Below are 24,736 nucleotides of genomic sequence, written 5' to 3'. Positions count from 1 at the left end.
CTGGCTAACCTGAGGTGAACTAATGAGCATGGGAAAAAATGCAGAAACTTTCCCAAGGTAATTAGTTCATCTCGAGGCAGCCAGGGAGGCTGCGCAGAGATGAAATAATTCATTCTGGCAGTGGTTTACATGGGGCTGGTCGCATTAGCACCTGTCCCTGGATAAACCACTAAACCCTTTCTGATGGATTGCAGCGGGGGACCTGACTGAGCTGCAGAGAGGTAAGGATATGGTTGCTTTTTTGTTTTCGTTTTGTTACAGGTCGATGGTTTATTTTTGGATTACCAGAGCAATAAATCTTATCAAAACTAGGTGTCTTTATTTCATTAAAATAATTTTTAATTAATGTCTGTGTATGTTTTTTAACTGTCTAATAGTCTAGGGTTTATAATGGATAAGTATCTAATTGACACCTCTCCATTATTAATCGGCTTAATGTCACCTTCCAATTGCAAGATGACATTAAGCCATTAATATTAACCCATTAGCCACCGCTACAGGGCAATGGGAATAGAGAGTATAAGTGCCAGAAAAGGCGCATCTTATAGATGCGCCTTTTCTGGGGTGTCTGGGGGCAGATTTTTGTAGCCGGGGGGGGAGGGGCAAAAACAATGGTCTTTGTCAAGGCTATTAAAATCTGCCCTCACTCACCTGCTTAACCTCTCTGGTTGCGATTTTGCTGCGGGAGCCGGCAATTGATTTTGCGGCTATTCTGCTATGTAGAACTCTATGAAATATAAATATATACTATGTGGTGTAGTGACCACTGTGTCTGCTAGGGGGCGCTGTGTGGGTGTCCCAGGATGGGTGTACAGGCACATCCAGTGTGGTAACAGGAGTAGGATGCTAAATGACCGTTATGTATCCCAAGGTGGGTGGCCTTGGGATGAATTCTTGATTATGTGTTGATCAGTAGAGCTACTGTTGATATTCTGTTCCAATGTGTTAGGGAAGCCTTCAGGTGGTTGGTGAGCCGGGTGGAACCAGCCACCTACAAACCCATCCAGGGGCGTGTGTTTAAAACGCCTATAGTGAACAGTATGTGTAAGAATGGTTGTAGGACCTGCGATGAGGTCATAGCCATGTGATCCGGTGGCTACGGACCATATAAGGTGACCAGGGTAGGTCACATGAATGAATGCCTGGACCCGGTTAGTCCGTATGGAAGGTCTCATCAGGCAGACGGCTGGAAGATGTGGCTGCCTTCCAGAAGTAATGGCTGCGTGTGTCTGACAGTTCCAGGAGGGATTGGACGTCTGCAGTGTGAAGCAGCTAAGAAGGTAACCCGGAGAGGGTGAGCTAACTGTGTTTAGGCGAGAGCCTCCATACCGGACATAACACAGCCTGTGTGACCACAGGGTTAACGGAGCGGAGCTCTGTAATGAACGTTATGCTGTTTTGATGTGAAAAGCCTGTTGCTGTTCGTGGTTTATGATGCCTAATAAACCACATGGACTGTTGGTGTTATATGAGAAACCCGTGCCAGACCTGGTTATTTGGCTGCCCAGCGAGTGTCCCCAACCCGAATAACAAGCGCTACCTTACAATATACTGTATATTATATATATATATGTGTGTGTCTCAATATATATATATATACACCGTATATACTCGTGTATAAGCCGACCCCCCTAATTTTGTCACAAAAAACTGGGAAAACTTATTGACTCGCGTATAAACCTAGGGTGCACAGTGAGTGGCCCCAGTTATGCTGCACAGTGAGTGGCCCCAGATAATGCTGCACAGTGAGTGGCCCCAGTTATGCTGCACAGTGTGTGGCCCCAGATAATGCTGCACAGTAAGTAGCCCCAGTTATGCTGCACAGTGAGTGACCCTAGTTATGCTGCACAGTGAGTGGCCCTAGTTATGCTGCACAGTGAGTGGCCCCAGATAATGCTGCACAGTGAGTGGCCCCAGTTATGCTGCACAGTGAGTGACCCCAGTTATGCTGCAGAGTGAGTGGCCCCAGTTTTGCTGCTGCTGCCGCTGCCTCTGTTAAAAAAACCCAAAAAACTGTATACTCACCTCCTTTGCTGCCCCCTGCTCATCAGCTTTGCCCCAGATAATGCTGCACAGTGAGTGGCCCCAGTTATGCTGCACAGTGTGTGGCCCCAGATAATGCTGCACAGTAAGTAGCCCCAGTTATGCTGCACAGTCAGTGACCCTAGTTATGCTGCACAGTCAGTGACCCTAGTTATGCTGCACAGTGAGTGGCCCTAGTTATGCTGCACAGTGAGTGGCCCCAGATAATGCTGCACAGTGAGTGGCCCCAGTTATGCTGCACAGTGAGTGACCCCAGTTATGCTGCACAGTGAGTGGCCCCAGATAATGCTGCACAGTGAGTGGCCCCAGTTATGCTGCACAGTGTGTGGCCCCAGATAATGCTGCACAGTAAGTGGCCCCAGTTATGCTGCACAGTGAGTGGCCCCAGTTTTGCTGCACAGTGAGTGGCCCCAGTTTTGCTGCACAGTGAGTGGCCCCAGTTTTGCTGCACAGTGAGTGGCCCCAGTTTTGCTGCACAGTGAGTGGCCCCAGTTTTGCTGCACAGTGAGTGGCCCCAGTTTTGCTGCACAGTGAGTGGCCCCAGTTTTGCTGCACAGTGAGTGGCCCCAGTTATGCTGCACAGTGAGTGGCCCCAGTTATGCTGCACAGTGAGTGGCCCCAGTTATGCTGCACAGTGAGAGGCCCCAATTTTGCTGCACAGTGAGTGGCCCCAGGTTATGCTGCACAGTGAGTGACCCCAGTTATGCTGCAGAGTGAGTGGCCCCAGTTTTGCTGCTGCTGCCGCTGCCTCTGTTAAAAAAACCCAAAAAACTGTATACTCACCTCCTTTGCTGCCCCCTGCTCATCAGCTTTGCGGGCGCTGCAGTGACTGTGCAGGCAGAGGGCGCGATCGCGCCCTCTGACCTGAATGTCACTGCAGAGGACGCAAGACAGCAGAGTGACGTGCAGAGACAGGTGAATATGCCTCCCCCCTGTTCTTACTCACCCCCGTCCTGGCGTCACCCCCTGCTTGTTCCATGTTCTCGGCGCTGCTCTTCCTGCTTCAGCGGTCACGTGGTACCGCTCGTTAAACTCATGCATATGCGCATATTCATAAGTTTAATGAGCAGTACCATGTGACCGCTGAAGCAGGAAGAACAGGGGGCGCCGAGAACATGGAACAAGCAGGGGGGCTTCAGAGAAGGGTGAGTATGATCTCTGACACCCCTGCTCCCCCTCCCCTGCCGATCCCCCCCCAGTATATGACTCGTGTATAAGCCGAGAGGGGGACTTTCAGCCCCAAAAAATGGGCTGAAAATCTCGGCTTATACACGAGTATATACAGTATATACGGTATATGTATTCTATGTGTATATATCCATTCTTTCTATTCTTTACTAAACCTGTCAGTGTGAGTTTACTGTATAGCGCACTGAATTGCCGGCTTTTCTAAAGGACACCGGGTGCGTATTTCTCGCAAGTCACACATCTGGTCCATGTGCAATGCATTGTTTTTGCGCACCCATAGACTTGCATTTGCGTATTGCGGGTGGAATATGCTGACAATCGCAGCATGCTGCGATTGGCACGGACCAATGGGAGCTACCCCATAGAGAATCATTGGTCCGTGTGCAATGCGTGGTCTTTAAGCCTCTCACTCGTCCGTATTTCTCTCTAGTGTGACCCCGGCCTAAGTGGGAAGAAATGGTTCAAGATCACAGGTTATCCATCCTAGCCTTACGTTTAAGACAGTCGTCTCTCCAACCTCAATAAATATGCATTTTTGGGTTGGGAATGAGTGAGTACTGCCAGACAACCTGACTCTACTTTTCTCCTGGAAAAAACATGATCGGACATGAATCTCAGACGCTTGTGTGGCACGATTACTACTCGGTTTACAGAAATATATTTCTAATACAGTTAGCTACAGAATGATGGATATGTAGATAATGCATACTACTGCCATGTAAGTTGTAGATGTCGTCACAATTTACAACAAAATGTGTGAGAATGTGAGAAATGCTATATGGGGTGATACATCCCAAGCAAAATAATAGCCGACAGGATGCTACTGGTGGAGTTTTATAAGTCTGAGGTGCCACACATTAGAAGCTCAGGTTGGGTATTGTGTTTTAAAGAGTTAACTTGTTTTTACTACTGGACATGCCTTTTATCAGCTTTCTATGAAAGAGAAACGGTGGGCACCACACTATTAATTCAACCAATATATTGCCCGGGTGCTACTATGCGCCTAAACACTCAAGTGAAAAAGGATAAGAAAAAAGAAGTGCAGAAACCAGTGCACACACAGCCCAGATGATGATTCAAAAGGCTTTATTAAACAGTAATGTCCGACAGACAAGAAACATACAAGTTAAAAAACACAATTAAAATCCAAACATGCAAAGACGAATCAGACCTGACATAATGGGTAAATATTATAATATCATAAATGAGTGCAGAAATAGATGAATTGCCACTGAGTGGACACCATAATAGCAATGTTGGCTATAATAAAGAAGGTTTTATCAAAAAATATATAAATATTTGTCAAAGTGAAACAAATGTTAACTATGGCAAACGTTATCTTAATCTCCAATCAAATAATAATCTTTATTTTTATATAGCGCTAACATATTCCGCAGCGCTTTACAGTTTGCACACATTATCATTGCTGTCCCTGATGGGGCTCACAATCTAAATTCCCTATCAGTATGTCTTTGGAGTGTGGGAGGAAACCCACACAAACACAGGGAGAACATACAAACTTCTTGCAGATGTTGTCCTTGGTGGGATTCGAACCCAGGACTCCAAGGCTGCAGTGCTATCCACTGAGCCACCGTGCTGCCAATATAATCTAGGTGTTAATTTACCTGGCTATATATACATTAGCCGCTCTGTAGAGATTCATATATGGAGCACATTATGCCCATATCAAATGCCAACTAGTTCTAGACAGGTTACCACTCTGTAGCAAACCATATATGAAGCATGCAATGCCCGCCACAAAGGCCCATCTAATCAATAATACACGGATGTATAAAAAGTAGGCACATTTCAATCTATCATGATAACCCAATACTTATGTCATACTGTCAGGTCTGTCCGGTCCAACGCGTGTCGCTGTCCCCCAGACAGCTTCGTCAGGGAGGTAGTCATAAAGCGCGCCCAGTCCTATATTTACATTGTAAGTGCACGTACAATTGCACCGGGACACACCGACACCTGTGTGCGGCGCCTCCCTGGTACATCCGGTCTAATAGAAAGCGAAACTTAGTGTACGTCACTGTGCATGCGCTAGATGGATTTCTGCGCTTCACCAGATTTAAAGATGGCGCTGATGCGTTCCAACACCAGGAAACACAGTCAAATTACTTCCTCCTCGCTCGGCGCATGCGCTCTGCTGATATGTGCGTTCCACAAAGCCCCAATAAGACGTTAATGCATAACAAGGGCAGAAAATAATTAGCAATAACAGCGTACAAGCACCAATCAGTCAGAGAACCCATCATTACAGCACTTCCGTTAGTACTCAAAATATATATATATATATATATATATATGTGTGTGTGTACTTGTAACTTTCTACTGCACGATCCGAAACCCTGTGCCCTTTATATGCCAGATCACTGCGCATGCGGTGGATGGATTTGTGCCCTCCCCCTGGTTTAAGGATGGCGCAAATACGTTCCAATGACAGGAAGTATAATTAAATACCTCCATCCTTGCTTAGCAGGCGCTCTGCTATTATATGCGATCCACAAGGCCCTAATAAGACGCTCATGCATGTCAAGGGCGGCAAATAACCAAACCAACAATAACAGCGTACAAGCATTGGCTTCTGCGCTTCTTTTTTCTTATTTTTTTTTCACTTTTATCAGCTATCCACATGATGGCTCGTTGATCGGAGAAGGTCCAACCACTGGGATCTGGACTGACCAGCGGAACTGTGCACATGCTGGACCTCTGCTCCATTCTTTCAATATGGGGCTGCTTTTGGCTTTTTTCCGACCCTGCCCCTCCTATAGTCAGAGAAAGAAGCTGCCAGTTGATTCTAACTGGGATAAATGTGCCACATCAGAGATAAAAATTCCCAATTCAACAAATTGGTGTAGCTCCCAGTACACAGACCCCCATTGATCAGTAAGTTCTCACCTATCCTGTGGATAGGTGATGACTTGCTTTAATTCATTGGCATGGTGGTGACACAACTGGGTCATAGGGCGACATTGGGTTGGCATTGGATTATGCACCCATTTCCTGGAAACGTTGAACATAAAAAAAAATCATGTTTCCCACCAGTAGAGATTAAACACACACAGACAGAGCAGCCTGGCAGAAGGACAAAAGTTGGAGAGCCCAGTGGAAAAAGTCGGTGTCACAGCTACGTCCGGTAAAGGAATGAAAGTGCTGTACTCCCCATCTGTAGTAATCTCTGTGTTTATTAAAATCCAAAAAATAGATGACCTCTTTAAAATGAAAGAGACCAAGGTATCTAGTGCCACCAATTAGATGTAGAAAGCATAAAAGTCAATATTCACCCTTTAAAAAGCATAACTTTGGATGTAAAATTGAGTGATAGTCTTCTCCAAAAGAAAAAGGTTTCAATTTGCAGACAGCTTTTTCAACGTTTGTGACCCCCATTTGTGGAAAGCAGGAAACTGGCTGGCTAGCTTAGAGACCTTCCATGCAGGGTCAAATATGTAAAGTTTCTTCTTAAGGAGATCAGCAAGCTATCTTATGAAGACCAGTAGGCTATGCAATGGTCCCTGGGAAAAATATATGCAAATAGTCTTTTTTACAGTGGAAGAGGACGGGGTCTCTGGTGACACCGATTACAGCTAGCAATCTTAAAAGTAAATATTTACCTTTTAATAAATACCCTTTTAGGCTAAGTTCACACTGGGCATTTTTGCAGCATTTTTTATTGAGGTTTTTAATGCAAAATTTCAGATGCGTTTTACAGTAGCAGCTACGCCTGAGATTTCTGAAATCTCATGCACACAGCTTGTTTTTTTTGTCATCAGGATTTTGTGCTTGCATGGTTTATGTTTTTTTGCACTTCTTTTAGCGTTTTTTTCAGTGTTCTTCACCCATTGACATGAATGGGTGGTGAAAAAACGCTGAAAAAACACACCAAAAACGGAAGTATCTGGTTTTGCTGCACTATTTGTGCCAAAACCTGATTCTATAGAATAGGACTTTTTTTTCAACTTTAAACGTTATCAGCATGCACAAGAGACAAATCTAGCATGCCAAAACCACAGCAAAAAAGGCAAGAAAAGCCAAGGAAAACATGCTTTATTTCAGCAGCTTCTTTCCTGCCAAGAGATCAGGTTTTGCTGCACAAAAAACACTGAATAAATGCCTAATGTGAACTTACACTTAAAGCGCTTTGCCCTATGACCTAAGATATAAAGCATAACTACTATCCTCTTCTCCAAAAGAAAAAGACCTCCATTTGCACACTACTGTTTCAGGGTTCTTGCCTTTCATCAGGGCAAAGTAGGAGACTGGTTGAGAGGCCTTCATTGGAGGATGTTGTAAAGGGTAAAGTTTATGCTTAATCCCCCCTCCCCCACCTTCTCAAATTTTAGTGTACTGTTCTCAATTAAATCGCTTCTTTTTATAAAGGTAGTGTGGTGCCCCTGAGGGTTCAGTCGCCACAGAGGTATTGCACCTCCTGAGGTGTGGTACCCCACCATCCAGGTAAGGTGGAGACACCTGACCACGCTCCAACACCTGCACCCCACACAACACAGTATTGTAGCAAAGCACCCTTTGGTGGCTCCCTGCTTGGAACACGAAGCGTGCTGGGAGGCGGGTGGAGTTATATTGCACAAAAAGAGCGGGAAGAGGATAGGAAAGAGAGAGTTAGTCACAGGAGTCTGACGAGGTCGGACCTGTGTAAGGAGATCCCCTGAGAAGGATGGATGAATGAAAGTGCTGCAGCCGACCTCAGTGACCTGGGTCCGCTGGCATAGGAAAGGAACACTAATAGAAAGCCTGACTCTCCATAAGAAGGAAAGGATTAGTACGGAACGTGAGGAGAGGAAGAGAACCAAGGACCAGGGTTAGAGGAGAACCCTTCACAAGTTCTAAGCGCAAGGCCGGGGTCCGGTCCCCGAGGTTGCTGGATGCTAATGGTCCCGCAGCAGACACCGGAGGAATAGAAGGTTGTCATCACTTTATTCCCACACCAGACTTGGGGGCACAACAGCATCGAGATAGAGTGCCGGGACTTGGTAGCAGAGAGTCCCCGAAGCAGGCTACAGCTGTCTGCCGTACAAGTAGATTTCATAGGAACATCTGACAGGAGGAACTCCAGTGTAACTCAGTACTGTGAGTACTTCACTCAAAGCGCTAAGAGGGAGACGTTCAGAAAAAGCACATAAGTTGGCGGAGTGTTGGAAAGGTGTGCTTCATCTTGCCTGGAGGTTGGCTGAGCTACTGACCCAGAGGACACGGCACCGATGCGGGCTCTTGAGCCACAACAGACTGTGAGTAAAGCTTTGCAACTATAAGCTCTGGTGTCCTCCACTTATTCCCGCGTCAACCTGCCAGGCACTGCTACATCCCCTGCGCCTGACACTACATCATCTCAGTGTCACTACATCTGCTCTGCCCTGGGACTACAGCCCTGCCTGTGGAGGGCTATACCATCATTGCTGCACCACACCATCTGTCCCAGAGGAACTGTCTGCAGCGTCGGCTTAACATCTACCTTGCCGATCACCACAGGTGGCGTCACAACTTATTCATTCACACTGAACATTTACAATGGGCGTCCAGGGCCACGGGCCGGGTCCCCGCTGCCATGACATCTCTCATTGAGGCTCATTGGGACTGGTACCGAGTACCCCACTGCCCTGGGTGTGAGGACGACCCAGTAGCATTGGGAAATGCCTAAAAAATATATTCCGATAATAGATCCAGGTCTATCTGTATCAGTGGGAGCAAGTTACAGTAATAAGAAATCAGATTCTTCATTGTTGGCATGCAAGGCCACCAACAGTGATCTGGCAAGGAAGCTGTTGAATATTATTAGATCATTCCGTATCACAATTCCCATAATAACAGTAAATGCTTTGTACAGAAATAAATAAAAGTATGTGCACCCGAGGGTCGCCAAAGATAAAATTGCACTTGGGATTCAGCCATAAATCGGTTGCCAACATCCTTCTTTTAATATATTCATAATATAAATGTATCCTTTCTTTTAGATAAACCACTTTCTCCAAAGGGATTGAAGGGTTGTGACAGTGCTCAACTAACCAAAAATTACTACCCAGCGGTAAGAATATATTTTCAATGTACATAGAAATAATTGCTGTATTCTGGCAGGAAATATAGTTTATTTAAATATATTAATGTGCAGAATATACACTAACAGTAAATTACGTATGAGTCCCCTAATGTGATCATGGTATATAAATTATCCCCCTCTACCAGCCGGTATCCTGCTGATGGACTGTCGGGGGTAACAGCTTGCATGCTTGTAGTCTATGGGTCCTTTGGCTTACATGAAGAATGCCTTATTATATTTAATCTTCATTGTGTCAGTAATTCTGGTCTGTTACAGAATGAAAGGGTTACACTCTAAATGAAACTTTAGGAGCGCATGTCTCCCCACACCCCAGCTTCCTGATGGCCAAGGCCAGTGCCTTCTTAAAGGGAACCTCACAGCTGATATATGCTGCCCAAACCACAGGCATCATGTTACAGACACTGGCTGCATGATTTCAGCCACATATGTATGACTATGAAATAATACTGCGGCATTTCAGTGAAAAACGTATTTTAAAAGCCACTGGGGATTGAGCCACATGGAAGACTAGTCAGACAGTTGGGTCCCCGGCGGGTTCCACTCACCCATTTTCTTGGTGGCCTGTCACTTAGGGGGAGCAGGAGGGTATGCTTGTGGATAGAGCAGCATGAATCAGGTATGGGGTTCCCTTTAAAGATTTGCCTGAGAGCTAGTCAAAGCTGAGATATTTACTATACTGCAAGCGGGGCAGCTTTGCCTCTAAATTACTCACTAAGTTGAACTTTGATTTGGTCATATATCCTCCTAACATGAATATTCAGGAGGAAATCAGCACACTCCACAAGCAAAGTGAGAGGGAACTACAGGCGGCAACCCTAGAAAGTGAGTTATAAACATCACATTAAGGGCCAGTAATTGAGTTGGTCATAAATCATCTTAGAAGATTGTTCAGGAGAAGAGAGATGATGGCCATGTGATGGTAACTCATTCTGCAGTTTGCTATGTACTTTGATACATGAGGATTGTAGAAGCCAAACGGTCAAAGTTTTTAATGAAACCCAATTGCAGAAATGCTTTCCCTTAGGATGTGCATGATCACCGCTAATGGACTTCTTGTAGTTGATTCTGGGTATTCACTACTGTGAGAATACATTTACCTTTTACACTCATGCATTTATCCTTTGGGTGGAAAGGTAAAAACAGGAATATTAATAAAATCCAGCTCTAATGAAAACTAAATATATTCAATAAATATTTAAAAAAAAAAAAAAAGAAATGTCTCTATATTACTCAGTCATCTGGTTCATCACAGGTTTCCTAGAACTGTGAAATGAAAATTATTCTTATTTCCAACTAAAAGGTCCTGCAGAATATTCTGGAAACTGAGCGAAGCTACGCAAAAGAACTTCAATTACTGCTGGCAACTTACCTCAGGCCTCTTCAGACGTATGATAAGTAAGTAAAGAGGCCGCACACTTGTATGGATATAGACACATTACCTAACTGACTGGTACCATCCTGACCATCATTACTATCAGTCATTACATGGAGAATCTTGTGTTTGTCATCTGTAATATTGTTTTATTCCCAAGTGTAATTACTATATAAAAATATCCCTACTATGTGGATATTGTCGGGAGGTCTAAAGGAGCAAAGAAGTAAAATTTAGCACAAATTTAGTTTTCCATTGTCCTCCTGCAGATTTCACATTACTGAGAAGAAGGCCCTGGATGATGTTTTTGTGAAATACTTAGTGGATTAAGTATAACAATTCTCCTCTGTGGCTGTTTTGGCTCCTTGACATTCTGTACTAGGCAATGAAATGAATTAGAGTTATTAATGGCCAATGCCTTGGTAATATCACTGGCTATTAGGGAAGTCCAGCAAGGGTGCCTTTTCTAGAATAGTAAGGCTGGTGGTGGCACAATGGCTTTGGATCTGTGGGGACTCGAAGATATTTTTCAAGCATGCCGAGTCACTCTATTAGCACCCGAGCGTGCTCTGATAACTTCTTATCTGACCACGTTCGCTCATCACTAATCATTAAGCGGTTGAGGAATGTTCCTGTTCTACTCCCCCAGCCATTACTTGAAACGGCTCTTACTCCGGAGAGCTCAGCATATTGGGATCTAAAAGAACTTTGCCCATTTCTCCATAAGCGACAGGGAAAATGAAGACTTACTGGCAGGTTTTCCAGTTGGTAACATTTCAACATCCTTGTTAAAAAAAAAAAAAAAAAAAAAAAAAAAAAAATTGATAATAAAATGAATTTGTATAACAGTGCACATCTGTGTTGTTTTTCAACATTTCCTTAGAGTGAACTGTAAATTTTAATTGAAAATGAGCCTTTTCCTATCTGTTGACAACCCTTAAGGCCACTGTACACCTTAAACTAATGTCGGATGAATCAAACTTTTTTTTTGCAACCAACTCCTACTCTTAGGGTACCGTTACACCTAGCGACTCACCAGCGATCCCGACCAGCGATATGACGCGGTCAGGATCGCTGGTGGATCGCTAGGTGGTCGCTAGTGAGCTGCCACACAGGCAGATCTCACCAGCGACATAGCGGAGGTCGGGGGTCGCTACTTACCTGTCAGACGCGGCGATCCGGCGTCCTCCCACCCGGCTCCACGCGTCGCTCGTCGGCGCCACAGGAAGCGCCGCAGGAAGTGGACGGCGAGGAATGGTCCAGCAGCTTCTCGCGCGATCAGCGATAGCCAGCAGGGGAGCCGGTCGGAGGTAAGTATCACATGCAGCGATATCGCTAGCAATATCGCTGCAACGTCACAAAATCGGTGACTTTACAGCGATATTGCTAGCGATATTGCAGTGTGTAACGGGGGCTTAACATGATGTTGGGGAAAGAAGAATCTATACATTTCGATGTTGCTTTCTTTTGTTCCCTCATACACCACACTCCGTTAAAATATATATATATGCGCTGACGCTGGCTTTGGTTATTTTTTTCATCCATAATTAACTTTTTTTTGCTGCAGGTTAAGTGCCGGGGATGTCACATCATTGCTAGGAAATTTTGAGGAAATATGCACGTTTCAGCAAGTGCTATGTCAGACATTGGAAGAGTGCGCAAAGTAAGGATCTGTGATACAAAGTAACTAATGTAATGATCACTGTTTCTCCAACAGCAAAAGTCAAACAATAGTATAAACATTATAATGTTAGAGGTTTTCACCTATTCAATATAAACAAGAAAATACAGCTGCGCTGTAATGCTAAAACATTGAATATATGAAATTGGAACTGCATTACTGCTATAGAAAATATATTTAAAAATGAAGGTACTTAGCGCACAAATTGGAAAATTTATTAGAGCCCATCAACCACAACAAAGCGTACCTCTTTGATGAGACTCTAACCTTACATCCCTTTTCTGGGTTGAAAGCCTACAAAATTAAAAGGCAGGCAGGATACAGCACTAATTAAAAACAGACTTTGGTTGATGGGAGGGGCTCAGTCAGAAATGTCTCCCATTAGCCTAATTAGTGCTGGATACTGCCTTTTCTTTAAATTTGTAGGCTTTCAGCCCAGGAGAGAGACATAAGCTAAGGGTTCCATGACAGGGGTACACCTTGTTATAGCTGATGGGCTCTCATGAATAGGCAAATTTGTGCGCTAAGTGCCTTCATTTTTAAATATATTTTCTATAGCGGTAATGCAGTTCCAATTTCATATGTTCAATGTTTGCATATTATAGCTGTATTTTCTCAGTTATATTGAATACTCGTGACAGCTTGCACTTGTTCCCCCTTGTTTAATTTTGTTTTGGATGTGCTGGTCAGTTTCTTTGATTCTTAAAGGTATTCACCTACAGTGGGGAAAAAGAGTATTTAGTCAGCCACCAATTGTGCAAGTTCTCCCACTTAAAAAGATGAGAGAGGCCTGTAACTGACATCATAGGTGGACCACAACTATGAGAGTCAAAATGAGGAAACAAATCCAGAAAATCACCTTGTCTGATTTGGCAAGATTTATTTTGCAAATTATGGTGGAAAATAAGTATTTGGTCATTAACAAAAGTTCATCTCAATATTTTGTTATATATCCGTTGTTGGCAATGACAGAATTCAAACATTTTCTGTAAGTCTTCACAAGGTTGGCACACACTGTTTGTGGTATGTTGACCCATTCCTCCATGCGCATCTCCTCTAGAGCAGTGATGTTTTGGGCCTGTCGCTGGGATACAAATCATATAGTGGATAGAAATTGTGTTATTCCTCATGTAAATTAAGAACAAGAAAAAGATCACGCCCATAATCAAGGAGTACCTCAAACAAATGGATACCAAAAAAATACCCCAGATGAACTAAATAGTATACACAAGAATTTTAAAGTGCATGTAGCTGAAGCCTATAACTAGTGCCATATGGGTCCAATAAAGCAAGCATCCAAATATCAAGGAGAAAAGGTATGCCAGAAAGAAGGCAATAATAGCCACACTCAATCCAGACTTTTCAAACAATCGCCAGGAAATAATAAGACTGGCAAACTGCAATACAAGAGATAGATAAACAAACCTATTCCCAAGGCAAAAAAGTTCACACATCAGTTACATTTGGAGCCAAAGATGCGAGCCAGGGCCCTGGCAAGGGGGAGAGAGAGAGAGGGGTGGGGGATAAATTCCCACACGTATCGCCACAGATTGTGGCTTCCTCAGGGAAGGAATAGACATGCACTTTAAAATTATTGTGTATACTATCTAGTTCTTCTGGGGTATTTTTGGTATCCATTCTAAGTCCCTTGCTGGGACTTTTATATATTTAATATACTTTTTATATCTGGGTCTGTATGACAGAAATTATTTGTAACTGTATTAGTTATAAATTCATGCAACATTGATGTGACATAGCAGCTGTTTTATGATCTCTCCCAGAATTGTCTAATTAGTATCCCAGTGGTGAATGTTGGACCACCAGTAGCGGTTCCTATATATATGCACATATATATAAAACCAGGGGAAGAGTCTTGAGGAGATCATTTGCATATTCCCAGTGCCTTCTGGGATAAGTGAAGAGTCTCCGCGAGCTCAACGATCACTGGGTTTTGGCCGTTGCAGCTGAAAAGAGGAAATCGGAAAACCAGGGGAAGAGTCTTGAGGAGATCATTTGCATATTCCCAGTGCCTTCTGGGATAAGTGAAGAGTCTCCGCGAGCTCAACGATCACTGGGTTTTGGCCGTTGCAGCTGAAAAGAGGAAATCGGAAAACCAGGGGAAGAGTCTTGAGGAGATCATTTGCATATTCCCAGTGCCTTCTGGGATAAGTGAAGAGTCTCCGCGAGCTCAACGATCACTGGGTTTTGGCCGTTGCAGCTGAAAAGAGGAAATCGGAAAACCAGGGGAAGAGTCTTGAGGAGATCATTTGCATATTCCCAGTGCCTTCTGGGATAAGTGAAGAGTCTCCGCGAGCTCAACGATCACTGGGTTTTGGCCGTTGCAGCTGAAAAGAGGAAATCGGAAAACCAGGGGAAGAGTCTTGAGGAGATCATTTGCATATTCCCAGTGCCTTCTGGGATAAGTGAAGAGTCTCCGCGAGCTCAACGATCACTGGGTTTTGGCCGTTGCAGCTGAAAAGAGGAAATCGGAAAACCAGGGGAAGAGTCTTGAGGAGATCATTTGCATATTCCCAGTGCCTTCTGGGATAAGTGAAGAGTCTCCGCGAGCTCAACGATCACTGGGTTTTGGCCGTTGCAGCTGAAAAGAGGAAATCGGAAAACCAGGGGAAGAGTCTTGAGGAGATCATTTGCATATTCCCAGTGCCTTCTGGGATAAGTGAAGAGTCTCCGCGAGCTCAACGATCACTGGGTTTTGGCCGTTGCAGCTGAAAAGAGGAAATCGGAAAACCAGGGGAAGAGTCTTGAGGAGATCATTTGCATATTCCCAGTGCCTTCTGGGATAAGTGAAGAGTCTCCGCGAGCTCAACGATCACTGGGTTTTGGCCGTTGCAGCTGAAAAGAGGAAATCGGAAAACCAGGGGAAGAGTCTTGAGGAGATCATTTGCATATTCCCAGTGCCTTCTGGGATAAGTGAAGAGTCTCCGCGAGCTCAACGATCACTGGGTTTTGGCCGTTGCAGCTGAAAAGAGGAAATCGGAAAACCAGGGGAAGAGTCTTGAGGAGATCATTTGCATATTCCCAGTGCCTTCTGGGATAAGTGAAGAGTCTCCGCGAGCTCAACGATCACTGGGTTTTGGCCGTTGCAGCTGAAAAGAGGAAATCGGAAAACCAGGGGAAGAGTCTTGAGGAGATCATTTGCATATTCCCAGTGCCTTCTGGGATAAGTGAAGAGTCTCCGCGAGCTCAACGATCACTGGGTTTTGGCCGTTGCAGCTGAAAAGAGGAAATCGGAAAACCAGGGGAAGAGTCTTGAGGAGATCATTTGCATATTCCCAGTGCCTTCTGGGATAAGTGAAGAGTCTCCGCGAGCTCAACGATCACTGGGTTTTGGCCGTTGCAGCTGAAAAGAGGAAATCGGAAAACCAGGGGAAGAGTCTTGAGGAGATCATTTGCATATTCCCAGTGCCTTCTGGGATAAGTGAAGAGTCTCCGCGAGCTCAACGATCACTGGGTTTTGGCCGTTGCAGCTGAAAAGAGGAAATCGGAAAACCAGGGGAAGAGTCTTGAGGAGATCATTTGCATATTCCCAGTGCCTTCTGGGATAAGTGAAGAGTCTCCGCGAGCTCAACGATCACTGGGTTTTGGCCGTTGCAGCTGAAAAGAGGAAATCGGAAAACCAGGGGAAGAGTCTTGAGGAGATCATTTGCATATTCCCAGTGCCTTCTGGGATAAGTGAAGAGTCTCCGCGAGCTCAACGATCACTGGGTTTTGGCCGTTGCAGCTGAAAAGAGGAAATCGGAAAACCAGGGGAAGAGTCTTGAGGAGATCATTTGCATATTCCCAGTGCCTTCTGGGATAAGTGAAGAGTCTCCGCGAGCTCAACGATCACTGGGTTTTGGCCGTTGCAGCTGAAAAGAGGAAATCGGAAAACCAGGGGAAGAGTCTTGAGGAGATCATTTGCATATTCCCAGTGCCTTCTGGGATAAGTGAAGAGTCTCCGCGAGCTCAACGATCACTGGGTTTTGGCCGTTGCAGCTGAAAAGAGGAAATCGGAAAACCAGGGGAAGAGTCTTGAGGAGATCATTTGCATATTCCCAGTGCCTTCTGGGATAAGTGAAGAGTCTCCGCGAGCTCAACGATCACTGGGTTTTGGCCGTTGCAGCTGAAAAGAGGAAATCGGAAAACCAGGGGAAGAGTCTTGAGGAGATCATTTGCATATTCCCAGTGCCTTCTGGGATAAGTGAAGAGTCTCCGCGAGCTCAACGATCACTGGGTTTTGGCCGTTGCAGCTGAAAAGAGGAAATCGGAAAACCAGGGGAAGAGTCTTGAGGAGATCATTTGCATATTCCCAGTGCCTTCTGGGATAAGTGAAGAGTCTCCGCGAGCGCAACGATCACTGGGTTTTGGCCGTTGCAGCTGAAAAGAGGAAATCGGAAAACCAGGGGAAGAGTCTTGAGGAGATCATTTGCATATTCCCAGTGCCTTCTGGGATAAGTGAAGAGTCTCCGCGAGCGCAACGATCACTGGGTTTTGGCCGTTGCAGCTGAAAAGAGGAAATCGGAAAACCAGGGGAAGAGTCTTGAGGAGATCATTTGCATATTCCCAGTGCCTTCTGGGATAAGTGAAGAGTCTCCGCGAGCTCAACGATCACTGGGTTTTGGCCGTTGCAGCTGAAAAGAGGAAATCGGAAAACCAGGGGAAGAGTCTTGAGGAGATCATTTGCATATTCCCAGTGCCTTCTGGGATAAGTGAAGAGTCTCCGCGAGCTCAACCATCACTGGGTTTTGGCCGTTGCAGCTGAAAAGATGAAATCGGAATTTGAGCTCATCTTTCATCGTTTTTAAGAAATCTCAAGATGGAAGAGGCCAGGAGCCATTTGGTGAGCTGCATTTCTTGCTACATGTTCACAGACTTACCAGTGGAAAAGCCAAACTTCACATGCCACAAATGCAAGCTTGTGTCCCTGTTGGAGGAAAAGTTGCAAAATCTCGAAGAGTGGTTAGCTACGTTGAAGATCATTAAGGAAGGTGAAGAGTTCTTGGACAGAGCAGAATTATCTCTTCATGTTACAGAAAGAGAAGAAATTCGAAGTGCACCTGAAGAAACAGAGGAATGGAGACATGTGACCCAGAGAAGCAGGAGGATCAGGAGGCAGTCAGCACCCATACTGCTCAGAAACCAGTACCAGGCTCTCACGCAGGAAAACGATGAAGAAATACATCAGGATAAGACTTTGAAAACAAGCAGCAACCTTGTACGCCTTCAGAGTCCTCCTGGATGGAGAAAGAAAAATGTTGTGAAGAAGAAACGGAGAGTGGTGGTCATGGGGGATTCCCTGTTGAGAGGAACTGAGGCCGCTATCTGCAGACCGGATATAACTTCAAGAGAAATGTGTTGTCTTCCAGGTGCAAGAATTAAAGATGTGTCTGACAGGATATCAGGACTCTTCAGACCTACAGATGACTACCCATTCCTGCTACTACATGTGGGGACAAATGACACTGCAAGAAACGACCTGGAAACCATCTGCAGAGACTTTGAAGACTTAGGCAATAAAGTGAAAGAACTGGGAGCGCAGGTGGTCTTCTCTTCCATCCTCCCAGTGGATGGCCATGGAACAAGGAGGTGGAATAAGATTCTGCAGGTGAACAACTGGCTATGGCGATGGTGCCGTCAGCAACGATTTGGATTTCTGGATCACGGAGTGAACTACTTATACGATGGACTACTTGCTAGAGATGGGGTGCACCTTACGAAGACTGGTAAGCATGTATTTGGAAGTCGCCTTGCTACACTTGTAAGGAGAGCTTTAAACTAGAACAACATGGGAAGGGAAGCAAAAGACCAGAAAAAGCCATACACCTGACAAATGCTATTGAGAACTCTGCTATTAGAAGTGGAAAGGAAGAACAAAGACGAAAGAATCTAATTAATAAAAATATTGGAGAAAGAGAAACCAATCACAAACTAAAATGTTTCTATACTAATGCACAAAGCATGGGCAACAAACAAGGAGAATTGGAACTACTAACACAGGAAAAGAAATATGATGTCATTGGAATCACTGAAACTTGGTGGGACAATACACATGATTGGAATACAAGACTAGAAGGATACAACTTATTTGCAAGAAACAGACTTGATAAACGAGGAGGGGGTGTCGCATTGTATGTTAGAAACGCGTATATCTGCACAGAGATTGAAGCTTCAGAGACTGGGAGTTCTGTGGAAACTGTTTGGGTAAGAATACAAGGACAGAACAATGGAAAGGACACCATTGTAGGCATTTACTACAGGCCGCCTGTGCAAGCTGAAGCTATGGATGAACTCTTTATGCATCAAATGGCCAAGTTCTCCAAAAAATATGACATAGTTGTCATGGGAGATTTCAACTATCCAGACATTTGTTGGGAATCTCTCTCAGGCAAAACTAACAGGTCAAGGAAATTCTTATCCTCTCTTGCTGACAACTTTATCTTCCAAAAGGTAAGGGAGAAAACAAGGGGAACTGCTACCTTGGATCTAATCCTTATAAACAGGGAGGAAATGGTTGAGGAGGTAAAAGTGGCTGGGACCCTAGGAGGTAGCGACCATGCTATTTTAGAATTTTGGATAACTAGAGGCGGAAGACCTGTGAAGACTCAGACGTCAAGGTTAGATTTCAGAAAGGCAGATTTTAAGGGATTCAGAAAGAGAATTGGAGGGATCCAATGGCTGGATATCCTTAAAGACAAAAATGTCCAGGAAGGATGGGAAATCTTGAAAAATGAAATTCTCAAAGCACAGTTGTTAACAATTCCGAAAAGAGGGAAGAATAGGAAGCAGTTAAGGAAACCAGGATGGATGAACACAGAACTTAAGCACATGCTAAAAAGGAAGAAAAAAATGTTTATAAAATGGAAAGAGGGAGGCATATCTAAAGAAGAATATAATGCTGTCTGCAGAACCTGCAGGGCACAAATCAGATTAGCTAAAGCTGAAAATGAATTGAGGCTTGCAAGAGATGTCAAAAGCAATAATAAAGGATTTTGGGGATATGTCAAAAGTAAAAGAAAAGTCAAAGATGCTATAGGATTTTTACAGGATGAAAATGATGAAATGGTAAGACAGGATGTTGAGAAGGCTGAACTTTTAAATTCCTATTTTGCATCTGTTTTCTCTCAGAAAGGAAATGTAACATCAACTGTTATTCACTGTCCTATTAAGGGAATAGAAGAATCCAGGATATCTATAAACAGAAAGATAGTGAGGAAACACTTAGCTAGCCTAAATGAATTCAAGTCTCCAGGTCCAGATGAATTACACCCCAGAGTACTGAAGGAGATAGCAGAAGAAATTTTTGAACCCCTCTCTATAATCTTTGAAAATTCTTGGAGAACAGGAGAAGTGCCAGAAGACTGGAGAAGAGCAAATGTTGTTCCTATCTTCAAAAAGGGGAAGAAGGTGGACCCAGGTAACTATAGGCCAGTGAGTCTGACTTCTATACCAGGAAAGATCTTTGAACAAATTATTAAACAACATGTATGTCAATACCTGGATAAGAATGAAGTGATTAAACAGAGTCAGCATGGGTTTGTAACTAATAAGTCATGTCAGACTAACTTAATTTCCTTCTATGACGGTATCACTGATTGGGTGGATCAAGGAAATGCTGTAGATATAGTATATCTTGACTTCAGCAAAGCATTTGACAAAGTCTCTCATACAATCCTTATTGAAAAAATGATTAAGTATGGAATGGACAAGGCAACTGTTAGGTGGATTCATAACTGGCTTAGTGATCGGACCCAAAGAGTGGTCGTAAATGGCTGCACATCCAGTTGGAAGAATGTCTCAAGTGGGGTACCACAGGGCTCTGTCCTGGGCCCTGTATTGTTCAACATCTTTATCAACGATTTAGATGAAGGAATTGAGGGTAAACTGATTAAATTTGCTGATGACACAAAGCTAGGAGGGATAGCTAATACTAGAAAAGAGAGAGAGAGGATTCAAAAAGATTTAAATAAACTGGAGAAGTGGGCAGCAACTAACAGAATGGTTTTTAACAGGGAGAAATGCAAAGTACTACATCTGGGCAATAAAAATGGAAAAAGCATATATAGAATGGGAGGAATAGGGCTAAGTGACAGCACATGTGAAAAAGACTTGGGTATACTAATAGATCACAGACTGAATATGAGTCAACAGTGTGATGCAGCAGCAAAAAAGGCAAATGCAATTCTAGGATGTATTAACAGAAGCATACAGTCTAGATCACGTGAAGTCATTATTTCCCTCTACTCCTCTTTGGTCAGACCTCATCTGGAATATTGTGTCCAGTTTTGGGCACCACATTTTAAAAAAGACATCAACAAACTGGAGCAAGTTCAGAAAAGAGCGACCAGAATGGTGACCGGTCTGCAAACCCTGTCTTATGAGGAAAGGTTGCAGGATTTGGGAATGTTTAGTTTGCAAAAGAGAAGACTGAGAGGAGACTTAATAGCTGTCTACAAATATCTAAAGGGCTGTCACATTGTAGAAGGATCAACTTTATTCTCATTTGCACAAGGAAAGACTAGAAGCAATGGGATGAAACTGAATGGGAGGAGACACAGATTAGATATTAGAAAAAACTTTTTGACAGTTAGAGTGATCAATGAGTGGAACAGGCTGCCACGAGAAGTGGTGAGTTCTCCTTCAATGGAAGTCTTCAAACAGAGGCTGGACAGACATCTGACTGGGATGATTTAGCGAATCCTGCTTTGAGCAGGGGGTTGGACCAGATGGCCCAGGAGGTCCCTTCCAACTCTACGATTCTATGATTCTATGATTCTATGATATCTTTTGTGATGTTCAGGGGAGATTTTCAGGTGTGGGGTTATCATTGCCTTTAATATAGGGCATGATTTTGAGCAGGATTTTTTTTTAAATGTTTTTAATATCATGAGTTTTTTTGCTGTTGTATTATAGCTGTTTAATAAAGTGTCATGTCTTTTATACATGTTTGAGGTGCTCCTTGATTATGGGCATGATCTTTTTCTTGTTCTTGGGTTTCATGTTCTTTACATGCCCTTAGTGAGCCCTCCTGTCTTTTTGGAATATATTAAGTGGTGCCCTCCATCCCTTTTGTTTATTCCTCATGTAAATTACACACAATCAGCCTGTTTTTAAAATTTAATGCTAATGACTGTGTGATTTTGTGGGTAAGATTGCTATTTATTTGCAAGACCCTGCAGTAATTAGCCATGCAATAGAAATCCTAAACTCCTGCAGTAGGCTGCCAACTGTCCAGAATTTCATGAATAGTCTGAAAAAAATGGGCACATTTTCCCTGTCCATAAAAAAAAAAATTTGACGCATCCATAATTTTTCTGCAGTCGGAGAAGCATGTAGAGATGATTATTAATGTAATTTATTATTTTGCAGTTCATGGTCTGCTCTGTTAATGTGTTGATAAATTCTGGGCTGTGGACACAACTTAAAATCCTACTATTATATCATTGTTTTCCAAATTGTCTATAAAAAAATGTTGGCCACCCGTAGTTATTGGATCAGCTATTCAGAAAAATAAAATATTAAGTTGTGAACCCAATGTAAAATCTTTACTAAACAGTTCCTAGATTTTTCCACTAGATGTTGCTGTTACATTTTCAGGTGAATTTTAGTAACAAACTACAAATCAAAGAGCGAAACGGCAGGACAATGTGTGCACCAAGATGCATGCAAACATTGAATTTATGAAATCTAAGCTCCATTACTGCTATACAGAAAATGCATATAAAATTAAGGTTCTTTGCTTACAAGTTGAACAGTTTGCGTGTGCCCACCAGCCACAACAAGGCAACCTTTATTTGATGGATCCTATCTATATCTATCTATCTATCTATCTATCTATCTATTCCTTTATGGTTTCCACATTTTTTAAAATTAATTTTTGTATCTCTCTATACAGTAAGTGTAATGCTCTGAATTGATGTAGCTCCATACAGATTGACTGTTCACTGTACACAGTGTAAAGTTATGCGATCAATACCTCTTTCTTTCTTTGTTACTTTCATCCAAGCAATCATTGACGTGTAGGATGTATTCGGGACTTCACCAGACAAACTGCTGATATAAATTTTTTCTTTTTTACAGATTGCCAGAAAATCACCAAAAAGTCGGAGGATGCTTTCTAACACTTTTTAATCAATTTAAGTCTTTATATTTGACGTACTGTGTAAATCATCCGGTAGCTGTGAATGTTCTCACTCAGCACAGGTAAGTCGGTTCCTAGTAATATTAGATTTATAGAAAAATTAGATGCACCAGATTATAGAATATATGTAAAAATTTCTGTGATAGAAATTTAGGAGGGAATTTCAGACCAATTTCAGATTTTGCTGGTGGCCAAAGCTAAAGGAAGGGTTAAAGGGATGTTCCACTCCAATAAGATGAATGACCTATCCATGGAATAGGTTATGAATATTAAATCAGTGAGTGTCCTATACACAGCACCCCCACCAATCAGCAGTTTTCAGCACTTGAGGCAGCTGGAAATAAGTAGTTGCAAAGATGAATAGCACAGCTTCATTAACTGTGTGGTGGCCACTGCTGAGTACTGCAGTTTCCAGCAGTAGCCATTTTAAGAGGACCCGTCATTCAAAAAATTGAGATAAATATGTTGTAAAAATCTCCGAGCTCCCCCAATTGTGCCACTATTTTCCTTTTAGTGCTGCATCGCTCCATTGCATAGATAATCACATGTGTTTCTTCTGGAGTGCACTATGTGAAATCTCAGCTTTGCAGACCAACTGTGCTTCCTTCAAAGTCTTCCCTGGATATGTGCACTTTCCCCCTCCCAGATTCTGCCTTTCACAGCTCAGCAGCATCGGAGATTGATAGACTGCTAGGTCATTTGCCAAGCTGTGCCCGGCAGAGTCATGGAGGGAGAGGTGAAAGTGCACAACACTAGAGAAGACTTTGAAGAAATACTTAGTTGGTCTGCAAAGCAGAGATTTCACATACTGTGCTCCAGAAGAAACAAATAAGAATATTTTTACAATGGAGAAACATGGTGCAAAATGGAAAAAAGCGGCAGAATCGGGGGAGTTTAGGGATTTTTAAAGTGTATTTAACTCAAATGACAGGTCCTTTAGTTATTCAGAGAATATAGGACTTGATTCACAATTTGCATTTTTTTAAGCCACTTTTCTTATTTTGTCGTGTGATATTCGTTAATTTTTTTTTTAATGCCAGATTTTTCAAAATGGCATGTGGCTAGAGAATTTTGTACAAAATCCAAAATGTTCATTATTTTGCTACAAAAAGGTTGCATGTACTGCTGAAATGTCACAAAATTTGCACCAAAGTATCTGGCGTACGTAAAAAGTACTTTGTGATAAGCGAGAGGGAGGTCTACAGTACAGTTTTGCAAAAATGTTGTGACTTTTAAAAAGTAGTAATTTTTGATTAGCCATGAACATCTGGAAATTCCAAACCGTGCCCAAAAATGAAAAAAAAACAGGTAAACTTAGTTTAAGTAGAATTTTAAAAAAGCGAAAATGTAAAAGAAGAATTGAATGAAAAAAGGCAAAAGACACCAAAAACTAGAAAAAAAAGGTGCCAAAGCAATAATGTATCGGGCTCATAGTCTTTTCCTGTTGATGGAAATTCTTATCGCCTCACTAGGGCTTTCTTTTTCTGCTGTACTTTTCAGTTCATACATCATTTTAAAATTATTGTTTCAGCAATTTTCTAATATAAGCAGGGAAGTAGGACAAACCAGTTACAATTCACCAACCCGCAATAAGTGGTAATGTGTAAATGGTGTCATCAGGAAAGAGTGCTGTCATTAAATCCTTCCATATTAGCAAACCCCTTATTTTAATCAGCAAGATTAGCTCTTAAATTTAATAGACATGTCATTAACTTCAAGTGGTGTTAAAAAATGCGGTATTATCTCCCTGAACAATATTCCAGTAAAAATTGCCATTACAACACCTGATGGACTGGATCAAACCGATACAAAAAAAAATCAGACCTAATAATTAATTCGGAACCCAAATCTATCTAGGTTTCAGACTCCAAATGTTCCATGCTATTACCTTCAATTTGCCATGAAGAACAGAGGAAAAAATGCCCAAATATACCAAATAGAGAGTCCGGATCTGCTGATAGTGCCAGGTTATCACATGTTTTGTATTGTTGAGTCCACAAAAATTGAAAATTGCTAGTTCTTGAAAGCGTTAATAAATCTGCCACAAAGCAATGTACCGTAATTGTGTGGTCTAGGTATTATATGGAGGCACAGTGCATTGTTTACCTGTGGATCTCTGGGCAAGCTAGACTTAATAAGAGCTCTAGCATGTCATACACGTCTTCAGTAGGCTCGTGTCTGCCATTGGCTAAATGGGTGCTGATGGACATCACAAGTGCCCACTGACATAGTGTG

General features: G+C 43.0%; 1 protein-coding gene across 3 annotated transcripts in view; it reads left to right on the top strand.

Moving 5' to 3' along the window:
* Positions 1–24,736, top strand: part of ARHGEF6 (Rac/Cdc42 guanine nucleotide exchange factor 6) — a 242,387-nt gene that overhangs the window by 80,951 nt on the left and 136,700 nt on the right. For all 3 annotated transcript variants that reach the window (XM_073543558.1, XM_073543557.1, XM_073543559.1), the window contains exons 6-9: positions 9,207–9,277; positions 10,611–10,705; positions 12,250–12,345; positions 22,441–22,563. In XM_073543558.1, the coding sequence (XP_073399659.1) occupies positions 9,207–9,277; positions 10,611–10,705; positions 12,250–12,345; positions 22,441–22,563 (385 nt within the window). The remainder of the gene's footprint in view (positions 1–9,206; positions 9,278–10,610; positions 10,706–12,249; positions 12,346–22,440; positions 22,564–24,736) is intronic.

This window comes from Dendrobates tinctorius, unplaced genomic scaffold (assembly GCF_039654945.1).
Source record: "Dendrobates tinctorius isolate UK_male_01 unplaced genomic scaffold, ASM3965494v1 ptg000133l, whole genome shotgun sequence".
Lineage (NCBI taxonomy): Eukaryota > Metazoa > Chordata > Amphibia > Anura > Dendrobatidae > Dendrobates > Dendrobates tinctorius.
Note: the sequence above shows the minus strand (reverse complement) of the source record. Positions and strands in the feature narration are given on the sequence as shown.